General features: G+C 42.5%; 1 protein-coding gene across 2 annotated transcripts in view; it reads right to left on the minus strand.

Moving 5' to 3' along the window:
- Nucleotides 1-1,503: 1,503 nt before the first annotated feature.
- Nucleotides 1,504-16,928, minus strand: part of ACOX2 (acyl-CoA oxidase 2) — a 30,214-nt gene continuing 14,789 nt past the window's right edge. For both annotated transcript variants that reach the window (XM_019469903.2, XM_019469904.2), the window contains 3 exons: nucleotides 12,738-12,955; nucleotides 5,181-5,313; nucleotides 1,504-2,010 (listed from right to left, as the gene is read on the minus strand). In XM_019469903.2, the coding sequence (XP_019325448.2) occupies nucleotides 1,948-2,010; nucleotides 5,181-5,313; nucleotides 12,738-12,955 (414 nt within the window). In that variant the 3' untranslated portion in view covers nucleotides 1,504-1,947. The remainder of the gene's footprint in view (nucleotides 2,011-5,180; nucleotides 5,314-12,737; nucleotides 12,956-16,928) is intronic.

Here is a 16,928-nt window from a genome sequence, read left to right on the forward strand (position 1 = left end):
AGGTTACAGGAAGGATTAGTTTAGCTACAGTGTGACTTCCTAGTTTACCAGAACACCTTATAAGAGAAATCCTGTAATTTCTTCCCTGTTTTCCTTTTTTTTTTTTTTAATTTTTTAAATTATTATTTTAGAGAGAGAGGGAGAGCGTGAGCAGAGGAGGGAGGCAGAGGGGGGGAGAGAGAGAGAGAGAGAGAGAGAAATCTCAAGCAGGAATGTGGAGCCCAATGCGGGGCTTGATCCCACAACCACAGGATTGTGACCTGAGCTGAAATCAAGAGTCAGATGCTCAACTGACTGAGCCACCCAGGCACCCCTTTCCTATTTTCTAGAGGAAGTATGGAGTTCTGAGGCTGTGTGCCCTCGAGTAGGGTCCTCCTTATGTCCTCTTTATGAGAACATTCTGAGATTCTGTCCCTAAGAGGATGAGAATACTTACCTATATCCATTTTTGCCCGTGTCTCTCTGAAAATTTATTTTAAGATTTGACAAATGACCAACATCCAGAAACCTATAATTACCCCTTTTTCACCATCTTCAACTAAACTGTCTTCAGTCTGATATCTCTTCATGTTATTGGCAGGTTGCTGTGGTTCCAGTAAATGTGCTAGGATGAGGTTATCTTTTTAGAAAATTGTCTCATACTTCAAGCTGATTAGAGGTTACCTAAAAAAACATATTCAGCCACTTATGTGTTGTTGAGTTAGCTGAGGTAAATGCAAGACAATGATTTGAATTGAAAATAGATATAGAAATGGGAATAATATTAGTTGTTCCAGGATTTCAAAAGTTTAAAACTTACGAGGTTTCTTCTGTGACCATTTTACTGGGGAGAAGTTTGTTTTTGATAAAATTTCTCAGATTTGTTAATTATTAACAACTGAATGATTATTTTTATGAATAAATTAGAGAAAGTAGCCAGCTGAGATTTTTTGCAATTTTATGTGTCTGGTGGCATTTAATTTTGATTGTTTTATTTACTTGGGCAACATGAAAAATGTAGTTTGATTATATTTGGGTAATTTGAGACAATTATATCTTCTTTTGGGAAATTAAAATTTTTTTCTAATGTTTATTTTTGAGAGAGACAGAGTGTGAGTGGGGGAGGGGCAGAGAGAGAGAGAGACACAGAATCCTAAGCAGGCTCCAGGCTCAGCTGTCAGCACAGCCTGACATGGGGCTCGAACTCATGAACTGTGAGATCATGACCTGAGCCAAAGTCAGAAGCTTAACTGACTGAGCCACCCAGGCTCCCCTGAGGAAAATTTAAGTTGTTTTCACTGTGAAAGAGTTGATTTTCAAAAACTGATATTTAGTTGTATTCTCAGGACTCTACATTTTATTTAGAGTATTAGGCACTTTCGGAGGATTGTGTGTGCACACATTGTGTATGTGCTTTTAAGCCTCAGATAAATGTGTGCTATAGACGTGATAACTAATAAGTTCATTGAGTTTTTTTAAAGACCTAAAACGCTGGTGTTTAACAAAATAGAAGCTACCAATGGATAGCGCTACTATTTTTTATTTCAAACATATTCAGAAGTAAAGAGAATAGTGCAAACATTCATGTACCCATTGATCATCTTCAACTATTTGCTCTTTTTTTCCCTCCCATGGATTATCTTAAAGTAAATCACAGATGTTTCATTCATTTCAGACTATGTCTCTAAAAGATAATGATTCTCTTTAAAAAAATACATACTTTATTGGGCGCCTAGCTGGCTGAGACGGCAGACTCTTGATCTTGGGGTCGTGATTTCAAGCCCTGTGTTGGGCGTAGAGCTTACTTGAAAAAATCAAAAAGATATGAATGTATATATACTTGAAAATATATAAAGTGTATATGAAGTGTACTTTAAAATTTAATGCTATATATGCCATTAATGCTATATATGCCATTAAATAGTGCCGTTATCACATGGTGGTGCCTCTTGAATGCTGCTGATTATTTCACAGCTTGGCTCTCGAACTTTGTAATAGTGGTCTTAAATACTTCTCATAGGCAGGGTTCCCCTGTTTGTAGAAAAAAGTGCATTGTTAGGATATATCTGTCAGGATTAATGACTTTTACCTTCAAATTAAGTTTTTCATTTCAAAAGAGTATCATTACATAAGATGCTTAATTTTAAAAATTATTTTTTAAACCTATTTTGTGTGAACATATGGGGAACATTTTTTCCAAAGGGCATCCTTCCTTTTCTCATGCAGATTTTAAATTGTATGCAGGTGGCCAATTAAGAAACAGCTTATCATTTGCTTTTGGAATTTAATACAAATAAAATGCTTGACTTTTTGAGGTTCTTTGAAATTGAACATTTACCCACAAAGCAAGGGGCCAGAAGGCGGAGCCAGGTGGGCAAGGTACTCTCAGATCACATTATCGCCCATTGTCCTCTAATGTATGTCTTGATTCTTTCCTGCCCAGCTCTAGCTTCATCTTTTATATTGTTTATTTACTTTTTTGCTTGTCTAGGCTAAAAACTTTAAGCTCCTCATTGAAGACGGTGTTTGTGACTTTTTTGGCTCCCCTGTAGCCTTAGTACCAAGAATAGTTTCTGTCATGTGGCATATGCTCAACAAATATTTGTTGAATGACTGAATGAATGAATTGGTAAGTATGTTTAATGCATCTAGCAATTACTTGGACACATTTTTACAATAGAATAATTGGGGGAAATAGGATTCTTGTTTTGAAAATATCCCCAGTGATTCCTGCACTGTTTGTATCTATAGGGAATCACTTAAATACGAGTTCATGTACGGAGCAGGAACAACCTTTTGTAGCTCACTTTGGAGAACCTGGCTTGAAATAGCATCCAGATTAGGGGGGAAAAAAAAAGCCAAAGAACACACCATGGCTAGAGTGAACCATGAGAGAGCGCATCATTCTGTCTAGGGATAAAGCTCAACACTCAACCTGCCCCAGCTAGAAGAGAGACTGTCTTATGGTTCTAAGACATTTAACTTAGCATAGCACTTTTCTTTTGGTAGAAAATATCAGTGAAATATAGTCCTGTTTGTACTTTTGTGTCTCCAAGGCAGGTTCAACGTAGTTGTTTTAATGTATTTGAAATACCTGCAGTGTGCCATTTTCTACTAGTGCAGATGAGGAAAAATGTCTCTTACTGCAGCTTCAAAATTATAGCAGATTAGAAAAATATACCTTAAAGTGCTATTTTGGTGGACTCTTGAGGAGCCAGTAACATAAGATTATATATATATATATATATATATATATATATATATATATATATATATATATATTAGCAGTCAACTGTCATTTTAAATAACTGGAGACATTTCCCCAAGGTCATTTGTAATCTCACATTCCTAAATTGCTGTGCATGGAAGAGCCATGTTGCTGTACCTGTCACCTTTGTAGCAAGGTGATGTAAGCCAAGATGGTCAGAGTCTGCAGCAATGTGTGTGCAGCAGGTTCCTTCATCTTACTGTGTGGGTCATAAAACTATGTTCATTTATTCCATAAATGCAAAGTGTCTACTCTGAGCTAGATCCTGGAGTTAGGGAGAGGAAGAGTCCATTCTGTTCAGTCCAGTAGCAGGAGGTAGGGAAAAGAGAAAAGTGAATGGGATGAAGTGCATAATGTTTTATCTGTTGGTGCTGTGGGCCAGTCATGCCCCTCATTTACTTAAGCCTGCCCTCATATAGTATCCAGATTAAATGCTTTTAAAATAAAGGTTAGAAAGGAAGTAAAACAAATAAGAACGCTCCCTATGTTCTTTAGTGAAGATGAGGAATCAGAAGAAGTGGCATATTTCCTTGTGTTGCTAGTTAAGCAGGTTTGAGCTAGATACGTCAGCATTTGCTGACAAGTGTTACAGCAGTCAGTTTTTCTCCGGAGCACCAAAGAGCATACACTTATCCTTAGACCACAGGAGCTAATCTGGAGTAGGAGGACTGCTGTCGTTTTATGACAGGATTTAAATATTAGAAAGTAAGGAGATGTAATTATTAGAAAAAGTAACACAGCACAAGTAGATTAACTGTATTAAGAAGTAAATGTATCATACGTTCTTTAGGTAAGTTCTTTATATTGTTGAGTTAAAAGGATGCCTTTTTGGAGACAGGGAATGACCAAAATGGATTGATTGGCCTTCTATCTGACAAGCCTCTTGGAGGTAACCAGTTCTGTTATAACTTTAGATAATTGTGTTAAATTAAGCCATGAGGTATGACAGGATGCAAAATGCAAAGAGCAAGTCTAACACCATGCTAAGTGTGAATGAAAGCCTGAGAGTTGCCAATTTTATAAGGTGTTAAGTAAGACACCTTTTCTGAAATTTGACCTAAGGGGTAAAAAAGTAAGCCTCACTATCTGAAAACATATTTGCACCATAGAGCTTAAAATAATCTGTTGTGTACCTATAGACTATTGTTTTGATCATCTGTATCAAATCTATTAAGTATTAGTTACTGAATTCTGAATATAGGGTTGATTTCTTTACTCTGCTTATTGTAGTCATTGACATTCATAACCTTTCCCAGTGAGGCTTACAGCAGAGAGTCTGGGACGCAGGCCCCAGACTGTTAGGATTTTATGAGTCCTCCCCTTCTGTTAATGACCTAGAGTTCTGGTATTCTCTCTTAGACAGCTGGGGATCTTCTTGCCATAACCCTTGTAATTGTTTATATGGCTTTCCTGGGCTGCTGATGGCAGTACAGCAGCGTTCTTTGTTCCTGGGATTGTGTTCCTCAGAATGGATAGGAAGGAGGCATCTCTAGCAGACAGATGTGAGAGTGATCTCCCCACCCCAAGTTTCCTATCACCCATTTTTATCACCACAAAACAGAGTTAAAGGCTGAAAATAAGACGGCTAAATCACTGCAATGATTTATCTTATTTTTGTGACTTAAAAGCTAGTTTGCCACTATGTGTATATGCTCTTGAGTATGTCAAGCCACGATTTAGATCTTGGGCCTTCCTCCTAATTCCCTTTACCAAATTCTGAGCAATGCATTTTGCTGATTGCAGTCCAGACTCAGAGTTCCTGCCAGACCACATCCCTACTCCTGGTTTCTTTTATGTATTCTCTTTTAAACATGTGCTATGCCAAGCAATTTCCAACCTAATGGGAATCAATTAAAATGAGAAAACATGGAAGTGTATTCACTGCTTGTTCTCCGCTCTCTTACATAATTTATAATGTGTTCTACTCAACTACCTGAGTATTGGTCGGTGACCTCTGAGCCCATTCGAATAGACGTTCATAGACATTGCCATCGTAACAGCCAAGTGCTGAGTTTAAGCTCTGATCCGTGAAGTCAAAAGCATCAGTTAACAAGATGGCATCCTTCCTGTGAGAGAAAACAAGAGTTTGTGAGTATTTTAGATTGCTCTTATGAATCTAATTAATCAGGGATGGTGAATAACAACACCTAATTAGAGGTTGCATCATTATTCACTTTTGAACAACTCAGCTTTAATTTTTTAAACGTTTTAATTTTTGATCAGTTATATATACCATAGTATAAAGAGTCTAGTAGTCTTCAAGGCTTGTTAGTTAAAATCAGTATATCCCTGTCCCACCTCTACTTCCTCCACCCTGCAATCAGTCTTGGTCTTTTAGCGGCTATTTTTGGTATTTACTTGAATATCTCTAAATGTCTTGTTTGGATTGCTACTTCTTGATTGTTCAGTTTTAGATATTGTCTGTTGAGTCTGCATTACAAAAGATGTTTTTAGTCCCCTCCCTTCACCCCTATCTCATCCCCGCTCTCTCCTGCTTCTTCCCCTTGGCCTTCCCGCTCCCAATATATAGTTTAAATACTGGTCAGACTTGCATTTGGTACTTACATGGTTATGACTATATGTCTGCATATTATTGTGACTTTATGTATCCTGCTCACAGTTGAGCTGTGTCCCCACCATGTCTCCTATTAAGAGGGATCTACTTCCTGGCCTGCTATTTCTCTCTCCAACACACATCATCCTTAGTGATTTCATTGTCTACCTGAATGTTCCTCTAAAACGTGGCTTCTCAGTTCATGGATCTTCTCCTTTGACCTTGTTCTACAGCCCCGCCTTGTGATTCTCCACCAGGATCCCACCCCAAGACTTGACGGCAACATCTGTACTTTCTCCGCGATGCAGATGGCATTCCTTTCACCATCCCTGCTCTTTTAGCTTACTCCCTCTAGTCTTTTGACTCTGATAACCCTTTTTTTAATTTTCTGGGTTTTTTAAAGGTTTTATTATTTATTTATTTATTTATTTATTCATTTATTTATTTATTTATTTATTTTTGAGAGAGAAAGAGAGAGAGAGTGAGAGTGAGCAGGGGAGGGGCAGAGGAGAGGGCGAGAAGATCCCACGCAACTCTACACTCAGCTTGGAGCCCCATTTGGGGCTTGATCTCACCACTGTGGGATGATGACCTGAGCCGAATTCAAGAGTCAGATGCTTAACTGACTTAACTGACTGAGTCTTCCAGGCAACCCCCTTTTTTTTCTTTTTTCAAGCAACAAAATGTGCTTTATTTTAGCCTATTGAATGAAATATTTTTTAACCTTTTTTTTTTTTTTAAGTTTATTTACTTATTTTTTAGAGAGCATGCACGCGTGCAGGGGAGGGGCAGAGAGAAGGAGAGAGGGAATCCCAAGCAGGCTCCGCCCCGGCAGCGCTGAGGCCAATACAGGGCTCCATCTCACCCATGGTGAGATCACGGCCTGAGCTGAAATCAAGAGTCCAGTTGCCCAACGGATTGAGCCACCCAGGTGCCCCTGAATGAAATATTTTAAAAAATTGTTCACATACTTCTCTTTCTTTTTTAACAAAGGGTAGAAAGCATAACATGCGATTTTTTATACTCTTCCCTAGCCCTCCTTTTGCAAGGCATTTGAGATGACTGGGATACTGTACCTACCTATTTTAATCCTCTCTGGATGACCCTTCATCATCGCTGTGAGGTGATTTTCATTTAGGGCTGTTTATACTTCCTTGACCTTCCTGGCACCTGCCACTTACGTAATGTCCCTCATCCTCCTGGTGGTCTCCCTTCCTTTCTTATTCAGCTGAAATTCCATGGTCTTTTATATTCACTTCCTCAAAAATATATTCCACATTTTTCACTGACTGTGTGACATCACCTTTGTGGCTCTATATGGCCGACCGGAAACCAGTACCGAGCGGTGTAACAGGCTCAAGTGGGCCCTTCCGGCTGCCTAGCAATCCTATGACATTGCTCTCATTCCTGTACTCTTTTATTCTCTTCGGGGATTATTTCACACCTTCTCTCTAATCCTTAAATCCATGCCACCTGCCTCCCTATCTCTCTCTCTTCGATGACTCTTCGTCCCATTTCACTGATAAAATGGAAGCGGTAAGAGCACATCCACAAGTTCTCACCTGTGCACCTATAGGTATGGTGCTTTCTCTATTTTTAGCACAGGTATGCAGTTCTGGCTCCCAGCTCTCGCCAGTCCCTCTCTGTCCAGTAGATGCCTTCTGCTCTTGCCTACCAGAAAACGATGTTCTAGAAATTCTCTTGCCTTTGCCTTACAATGTCAAAGTCCCCATCTCTACTGAATCGTTTTCGCACGTGAACATGGTGTGCTATCCCCCATCTTAACAATAAGCTTTGAGTCTGTTTCCTTCTCCATCATCTATTCCAGATCTTGACTCCCCTTTATGATAAAGCTCCTTAAAAGTGTTGTACTTGTTTATGCTTTGCTATTTCTTCTTCTCCACCTGTTCTTGTAGACTGGATCTGTTCAGGTTTTAACTTCTGCCACTCCACTGAAATAGTTCTTGTCAAGGCCTCCTCTTCTTCATCTTTGGAGGGTCCCAAGACTCAGTATTCCAGCCTCTTCTCTTTATCCAGTCACTCCATGGGATATCCTCATGGCTTTAAATACCAGCCATATGCTAATGACTTCCAAATTGATCTCTCCAGTCTCACTTAACCTGCATTTTAACATCTTCCTTAATTTCTAACAGGCTCTTCAAACTTAACATGTTCAAAACCAAACCCCTGGGGCACCTGGCTGTCTCAGTCAATAGAGTGTGTGATTCTTGATCTCAGCGTTGTGAGTTTGAACCCCATGTTTGGTGTAAAGATTATTTAAATAAATAAAACTTAAAAAAATAAAGTGCCAAACTCCTGATCTTCTACAGCTTTTCCTGTGCATCCTGCCCAAGCCTGGCACATTTATAGTAAATAGCTACTCTGGCCAAAAACCTGAGCTCCTCTCTGTCGCATACATCCTGTACCTAATCTGTCAGCAAATCCTATTCTATCTTCCAAATATATCCAAACTTTAGTCACCTCCCACCACCTCCAGTGCTGGCACCCAGTCTAACCCATCGTCATCTTTCACTTGGATTATTGAGGTAGCCTCCTAGCTGGGCTCCCTGCTTTTTATTTGTCCCCTGCCCAGTTCCTTACTGTCGCAACTGGAGTGATCCTTTAGAAAAATACATCAGATGACTTCAGACTGTGTCTTATGCTATGTTGAAAACCGTCCCCTTCTCACACAAAGTAAAAGCCAAAGTCTTAAGTCTTTGTGATGATCCCTACCCCCATCGTACCTCCCACCCCCCGCCCCAGTATACCCTTACCTCTCTGCCCTCTGCCCTCACTCTCCACCTAGTCACATGGCTGTAGCCTCTGTGGCCTCTTCTGTGTTCTCTGGATGGATGTGCCAGGCATGCTCTGGCCTTCAACATTTGTACTTCTCTGCCTGGAGTGTTTCCTCCCTGCCCGCCCCCAGCCCATGGCTCCTCTCACCTCCCCTCCACTTGAGATCTTTCCTCCAACATCACCCTCTCTGGGAGGCCTTCTCTGACTTACTTAAAACCACTGTCCCTCCCACTGCACCCCCAGCATTCCTGATCCCCTTCCCTGCTTTCCTTTTCTTAGCAGTACCATTTTGCATACTGTTTGACTTATTTTTTCTGTCTGTGTTTGTCTCCTCTAGTCTGCAAGCATTTGTGGCCTTTTCAGTCTGAAACTTCATTTGAAGAGTATTTTCTTGAATTATTTAATCAATGGCTTGTTCCCTTCTGTTTTCTCTGTCTGCTCTTTCTAGATCTGTTTTTTAGATGATGGACAGTTAGGATCAGTCTTCTTACTACTTTAATGTTTTTTCTTAATTTCTATCTTTTTGTCTTTTTGCTTTCTTTTCTGTGCAATTTATGCAACTTTATCTTCCAATCCTTCAATTGATTTTTTTCATTTCCACTATCATTTAAAATTTTGTGTGTGTGTGTTTTATATATTTTTGATAGAGAGAGAGAGACAGAGTGTGAGCGGGGCTGGGGCAGAGAGAGAGGGAGACGCAGAATCTGAAGCAGGCTCCAGGCTCTGAGCTGTCAGCACAGAGCCCAACGTGGGGCTCAAACTCACAAACCGTGAGATCATGACTTGAGCCAAAGTCAGACAGTCAACCGACTGAACCACCCAGGCGCCCCCCTGAATATTACTTTTTAAGAAATGACATTCTTGGCTTGTGGTTGGAATATTCCCTCTTAACTCTTTGAGGATATTACTTATCTTTTAAAAAAGAGTCCTTCTCCCAGAAGATTCTCTTCTACCCTCCAAGTTATTTCGTTCTTGCTTGTTTGGGCTCTGTTTTATGTCAGGGGCTTCCTGCAGGTGTCTGGTGATCCCTGAGTGTCTGACCATAGCTAAGAGTGGGGCATTAGCTAGCTGCTTAGAAGTCGGTGTGCTTGTACATATGTGGGATTCACTATGGGGTGAATTGGGGGACCGTGGGGTCAGTGTCTTTGGCTCTCTCTCCTTTGGGCTTGTCAGATTCTCCAGAGAAGGAGTGTGCTATCATCTTCCTGTAGGCCACGAGCCTGGCTGCCAGCTTTCTGGGAACCAGGGAAAAGAGGGCTGGGGGAGGGGGCTGTTAGCACGGGGCCTACAAACATTTGTTCAGGCTGTTGTTTTCTGAAGGGTGGCCTCATTCTCACCTATGCCTAATGTTCCCTGGCCCACAGACCCTCTATGTACCCTTCTGCCGGGGTGAGGTCAAGGAAAAGGCTCAAAACCACTCACAGAGGAGGGGAACTGAGGGTTCAGATCCTTCTGAAACAGACTTCCAGCCCATCCTGTGGGTCTTACCTTCATCCCCATTGCCAGAGGTACACAGCACTACTAGTTCTTGGGGTTCTTTGGTATAACTTGTTTCCCACTTCTGATTTATGATCCAGTTTCCCCAGGTCTGCTAAATCACTGTCCATTTACTTTCTTATATTTAGGTTTCCTTTCCTGTTTTCTTTCTTTTTGTGGGTCTATACCTTTTTAAAAGTTTTAATCCCTTTGCTGGTGTTTTGTTGGGTTTCAGGAGAACAAAAGTAAATGCATATGTTCAACGTGCCATCTTCACCTGAACGTCCCCCAACTGAGATTTTACGACCTTACGACCCCTTAAACAACTATAAACTGGGTCAGCTAAGTACCATTGCACACAGAGCTGGTTCTTAGCATCACATGGAATAGCGTGCCATCCTTTATTTGTCATCTCAGAAATCAGGTTGATACCAAGTAATCAGGCAGAGAATTGTGATACAGAACTTTTGTAAGCATGGAGTCTGTAACATACCTGACAACCTTGCAATAATAGGAAGATTACTTAAGTACATATGTGAGTAAGTCAGTTTGTGGGTTCAGTGCATGCGTAAGTTGCCTATTTGTGTCAGTGCTGCTGGTCTTGTCCTAAGTTGTAAGTCTTTGGCACCAAGGCAAGCACTTAGAAATGCCGTTGCAGGTTAAGAACAATCATGCTTATGAAGTGTTAAGGTGATCTTTTGTGTTTCATCATCACTGCCAATCAGGGCTAGAATATTATTGTCTTCATGTACTTTAAATGCTGAGCATTTCCTGGGCTCCTGGGCGGTTCAGTTGTTTTAGCATCCAACTCTCGATTTTGGCTCAGGCCATGATCTCATGGTTGGGTTCTAGCCCCTCGTCGGGCTCTGAGCTGAGTGTGGAGTCTGCTTGGGATTCTCTCTTTTCCTCTCTCTCTGCCCCTGCCCCACTCATGCTTTCTCTCACAAAATAAGTAAACTATTAAAAAAAATGCCAAGCATTTCCAGATTAGATACACTTGGGCTGAACTGTGCAATACTCAGTTCTGCTATTAGTGGTTCCCACCACTGGAGTCTGTACATTAGGGAAAGTTTAATACCTGGGGCATAATTCTATAAAATGTATTTTTGACAGTTTTGATGATTTAATTGAGCATTTACCGACTGCCAAGTATCTGTTAGGTGCTTATGTGAAGCCATAAATGGTTTATAACATGTTGCATGTTGTTAGAAATAAAACTAATTTGATCTAGTCTTTTTTTTTTTTTTTTAAACTTTGTCATGAGTAGCTTTTTTTTTTTTTTTTAATTTTTTTTTTCAACGTTTTTTTAAATTTATTTTTGGGACAGAGAGAGACAGAGCATGAACAGGGGAGGGGCAGAGAGAGAGGGAGACACAGAATCGGAAACAGGCTCCAGGCTCTGAGCCATCAGCCCAGAGCCTGGCGCAGGGCTCGAACTCACGGACCACGAGATCGTGACCTGGCTGAAGTCGGACGCTTAACCGACTGTGCCACCCAGGCGCCCCGAGTAGCTTATTTTTTAAATTTCAAATCTTTTTCCTTTTTATTATCTTAGTCTTGTAGATTATGTGAGCTATTGGAGGTCGTCTGGTAAGACACACACACACACACACACACACACACACACACACACACACACACACACACACCATACCACCCCATATAAAACGGCATCATATTTCCTCAGAAAAGGTTGCGTTCTCAAGGCAGCCCATTTTTCACTTATGGACAGTGGTGACTGCTCTGTATTATTTTAATTTCTTTCTTCCAGTGCTCTGTTCAGGTTGGGGCTTTGGTTTCAATGTGTTTAAAGTGATCATTTACATTATATATAATGTAACAGAATGAAAGTATTGCATTAATATGTCATGACCCTAAACTACACTGCATTATGTTGCATTTAAGAACTATTTGTATTATTGTTTTATGAATCTGTGTATGAATTGCTGAGTTAAAAAAAAAAATCTCACCTTGGAGATGAGGAAGGATTAAAATAAGTTTAGTCAACTTAGTAGGAACTCACTTAAACACATTCAACAAAGACTAGGATGCGTTTGAAATAAACAGTAGCCCCACCTTAACTTTCATACAGGTGAAAGCGCATACTCTGGGGTCAGACAGGCCCCAGATTGTATCTGGCTCCTCCCTGGCTGACTGTGAGACCCTGGGCAAGTTACCTAACTCCCCTCAGCCTGAATTTCCTCCCCAGTGAAATGGGGAGATTAACAGTATTTGTTTCAAAAGGCTATAAGGACTAAATGAGATGAGGTATGTGAAAGCTTTTGGCATAATGCCTGGCACACATAAATGTTCCTTAAATGTTAGTCATGATTCAGACTCATTAAAGTTTACATATTATGAATATGTGGTATGCTTCCTTTAGGTACTATTCCTATTTCCTTTACAATGTTGAAGAGTTCAATTGAGATAGTGAGATAATTTGTTTTTAAGCGTTTTTATTCCTAATTTTTTTTCTTTCACTAATCCATAATGCTTTATGTTGATGTAATCATGCTAGAGTGTAAACCTCTCCAGAGTGGTTTGCTGCTTTTGCCAGACCCCACTTAGCAAGATTTTGGAGCTGAAGGTTTTGGAGTTTGAAGTGAACAAAGGGTCTAGGGCTAGTCTCTGAAGATCACCATGGTTTGAGGGCCAGCCACTTACCGGATGAGGGGGAGCAGATCCAGGTAGGCTGTTCTCACCGCATCCACTTGGGCCCCAGATAGGAAGCCATCGTGAAGAAAGTCACCCGAGTTTGTCAGGATGCCATGTAAAGCATAGAGGTCACAGAGGCGTTTGAGCACCTGCTGAATTGCTGGTTCATTTTCTAGTTTGTCCAGAGTTTCTGTAAAATTCTTTACACTGACATAATGGCAGTGTGCCTAAAAGACACAAAGATACATTAGCTTCTGATTTCTGACCTCAGAAGTCCTGGAAGCTTAGGAAGACTGCTGGAATAAGCCCCCTGTGGCCATGTGTTTCCCAGCGGGCTGGCAGCTGCCTTTTCTCCTGGCTGTGGGTCTGACTGAGCCTTTTTGATGGTGTGTGTGTGTGTGTGTGCGCGCACGCAGGCGTGTGCTTATGTTGGGGGCTTGTGGGCTCTGGAGCTTGGCCCTTAGCTTCCTTATTTTATTTGGGGGAAATTTCAAATAGATTTGAAAAGTAGAAAGAATACAGGGGTATTGGAGGCTGGCCTGGAGACAGTGGAGGACAGTACCACTCTTCTTAAGAAAACAGCTATTTATTGTTTGCCATGTTCAAGGCAGTGGTGTGTGTGTGTGTATATATGTGCTTGTGTACGTTGTGGAGGAGAGAAAGTAGAGGCTCAAGATAGACACAAAATTTATCCCAGCTAGAGAGTAAACTCTGTGAGGTAAGCAGGGCTGTTATTTAGCCCATATCCAACAATCTTGCTTTGTCACTGGTTAAAATAAAACTTTCAGGCTCCTGGCTGGCTCAGTCGGTGGAGCATATGACTCTTGATCTCAGGGTCATAGTTTCAAGCCCCACATTGGGCACAGAGCTTACATAAAAAGCATAAAACTTTTGGTACAAGTTGGTAAGTGACCACTGCCCTCAACCCTGTGAGAGCCCCTTGGGTCAGCCAGGATCCTTCCCTGGGACTTCCTCCTCCCCACAGCTCAGCAAATAAAGGATGAATGCCTGACCCAGCAGGAGACTTTCAGGCCTCTGCCTCCATTAGGCCTGAAGTGCTTTCTGACTGGCCCTTGCCCCTGCCCTACCAGTTGTTAGGTATTTTGAATATTCCACTTCTCTCCAAGACAAATCACACTATAGTTATCAGGTAAGGTATATGAATTCCATGGGGGCAGGTGGGTAGGGAGGAAAGGAGAGCATATTAAATTCTTCTCAAATCTTTATGTATAGACAGATTAGCTGGTGATCTTGTCAAAATGCAGATATCCGGATAGCTTCCCAGTAAGGCCTTAAGTAGCTAGGCTTAGACTGTCTTGAGGGTTCAAAGAAATTTACTCAGGGGGACGAAGAATGGGAAAGGCCATTTGAGGCAGGGGGGATTTCCTGTGCACATGGCTGTACTTGCAGGAGGCTGCAAGCAGTCTACTGAGGGGAGGACAGACTGTACACATTAGGGCAGGTGGGCCACCCGGGACCTGGGTCAGTAAAGGGCTGTGAATGACATGGTGATGTGGAGAACAAATGCAAAAGAAATGTAGATGAAATTAAATTTCCTTATAAGTTGCAGCCCATTGACAAGTACTTGAGACAGGCCGAATGTGACATTCCTCCAGGAACTTCCAACTGCCTTAATGTTAATACCTTACTAGAGGAAAAAGCCTTAGCTTGACAACAGCCGGGTCTTCAGGATCCTGTAACTTACGAAAATCCTTTCGGAAACTTCCTTTGTGTCTACCCCTCCCAGTTTAAAAGTATATAATCACTCGCTCCTTACAACCCCCACGGCAGCTCTTTCAACACGTGGGTCCTGTCCCCGTGCTTTAATAAAACTACCTTTTTTTGCATCGAAAACGTCTCAAGAAAGAATTCCTTCTTGACCATTTGCTCTTTAAGCCTGCTTCAAATCACATCAGTCAGGGTTTCATTTTGTGGGGGTCAGAGAACCACCAAAGTCTTCCACAGGGAAGTGACCCCATCAGGTTTCTCACTTTGGGAGGGATCTGGCTTTCCCACGGAGCCTCCGCACGCGTGCGAACACCACCACTTTGCCACCTGGACCTGGTGTCGTCACAGGCACGCAGAGTTTGCAATATTTGGAGGTAGAAGAGGGACAGATGTGCTCTGCTGCCTCTGTGGAGTCAGACAGCCCTCCGTGCTCAAACTGGATAGACCCTGCTCCCCTGTTCTAAGCTGAGGGCCACATCCTTAATTTCTCAGGACCATGGGTTGTGGAGTGCAGTGATCAAAAAAGAACTGCCTGAGGGCCCTGGCCTCTGCTTCTGTGACAGGGTGAACCCCACTTTGGCACCATGCTCTGAACACAGTGAACTTTATTTACTTTTTGTATATGTTGGTTTAAATCTTGCATCGTGCCTAATTTGGGTGAGGGGGTGGGATGTGTTGCATTGCCAGGTGCATCTTTAATTTTACATGTATTAACTCATTTAATCTTCATAATCATCATAAAAGGTAGGTACTGTTATGAGCTCCATTTTGCAGATGAGGAGACTGAGGCACTGAAAGATTAAATTCCTTGCCCAAGGTCACATGGCTAGTAAGTGGTAGCAACGAGATCCATATCAGAATAGTCCACCTCCCGGTTAAGAGTCTGTGCTCTTAACTACTACGCTGTGTTGCCAAAGCCATTAGAGACCGAGGCTGGATTATAGTGGGTACCAGCATTTGCTCCAGTGGTGCTAGGGACTGACATCTCTCCGAGGCAGGGTCTCAGATTATAGGGTGAGAGCCCATCCATCAGAGCTTAAAGTTCCTGTCGATGCCCCTTTGTTTTACATACTGGGAAGTTACAGGCCAGAAAAGGAAGGACAACCAGGGGTCAGTCACATAGAGAGGAAAGTCATACAGAACTTAGGCCAGGGCTTGTTCCTTGTCCACCACTCTGCCACTGTCCCCAGTCCCCTTGTGTTGTTGTCACTCTCTACCTGCATATTTCTGGTTTCTAGATGGGACCCGGTGGGTGCTTAATGTTCCTGCAGAGTACGTGGTTCTTCCAAAGCACGAAGCTCAGACATTGCAGATTTCTCTGCCCATTATGACTTTGGAGACTTATCTTGGGCACCATCTCCCCAGGAAGCCACTTTTCTTCAGCTTACAATGGCTGGGGGAGAAGGGACTTGCTCTTCTCCTCTAGACTGGCTGAGCTTGGTGCCCCTAGAACTTGGGGATCACCTCCCTCCCTCACACACAGTGGCTCTCTGGGGACACGGCTTGCATCCATGAGGGAAAAGAAAGCAAAGCAAAGCGTCATAACTATTTCCTACCTCTGGGACTTCATTCCTTTTAGTTCTGTTTCCTCATCCTTAAAATGGAGATTATGCTACTCTCACCCCCAGGGTTGTATGTGTTAAATGAGGTAACCCTGGCACGCATTGTCTGGTTCTTTGGAAGGCAGGGCATAGGTTTGGAAAATGGATGAATAATGGGTAGCTGTGGTTCCTTTTTTGGTAGTCTGATGAGAGCACAGCCTCGGCTCACCCTCCTCTGTGTTAATAGGACATTTAGCATAGCAGGGAGTGCCCCTGCGGTGGACACAGCCCAGTGGATGATGGCAGAGTTAATACCAGCACCAGCTGATGTGGGAGGGGTGGTGGGTCACCAGGTGGCGCTCATGCCCAGCCTGCCGAGTGAGGGCTGCTACCAAACACTTCTTTGGGCTTTCCTGCCATTTCCTGGGCCTGATGCCTGAGGATTGAAGTGTTCACCATGGGTTTTCCAGCTGTAGGTAGGGTCAGAGTGCCAGCTGCCTAAGCTCGAGCTCTTTCTCACCCCGTTACTCTCTGAGACTTGTTCCTTACTTCTGCGCTCTTAATATGTCTGCATCCACTCACTTTTCTCCATGCCCTCTGCCAGGTTCATGGTTGGGACCACCCTCAGTCCTTGCCCAGACTGCTGCTGCCTGCTCCTGACTGGCCCCCATTGCTCCCTAGGCAGCCTACATGTCTCTTCTACAATGAAACTCTCATCACCTCACTCCCCTGATACAAAGTCTGCAAAGATGTCCCATTGCAATGAAAACAAAACCAAACTTCTCGCAGTGATGCAGAAGGTCCCAGGCCTAGCCTATCTTTTCTCCTCCCCAACCTGCCTTCCTCTTCTGCTTTCAGGCTTCCTCCTGTAGCTCCTCCTTGAGGATCTGTATTTTCTCAAGCACCATGCCTTTTCTTGCCTCTTCCTTCT

Source organism: Panthera pardus, unplaced genomic scaffold (genome assembly GCF_024362965.1).
Source record: "Panthera pardus isolate Hobbes unplaced genomic scaffold, ASM2436296v1 HiC_scaffold_8, whole genome shotgun sequence".
In the NCBI taxonomy this organism is placed as follows: Eukaryota; Metazoa; Chordata; class Mammalia; order Carnivora; family Felidae; genus Panthera; species Panthera pardus.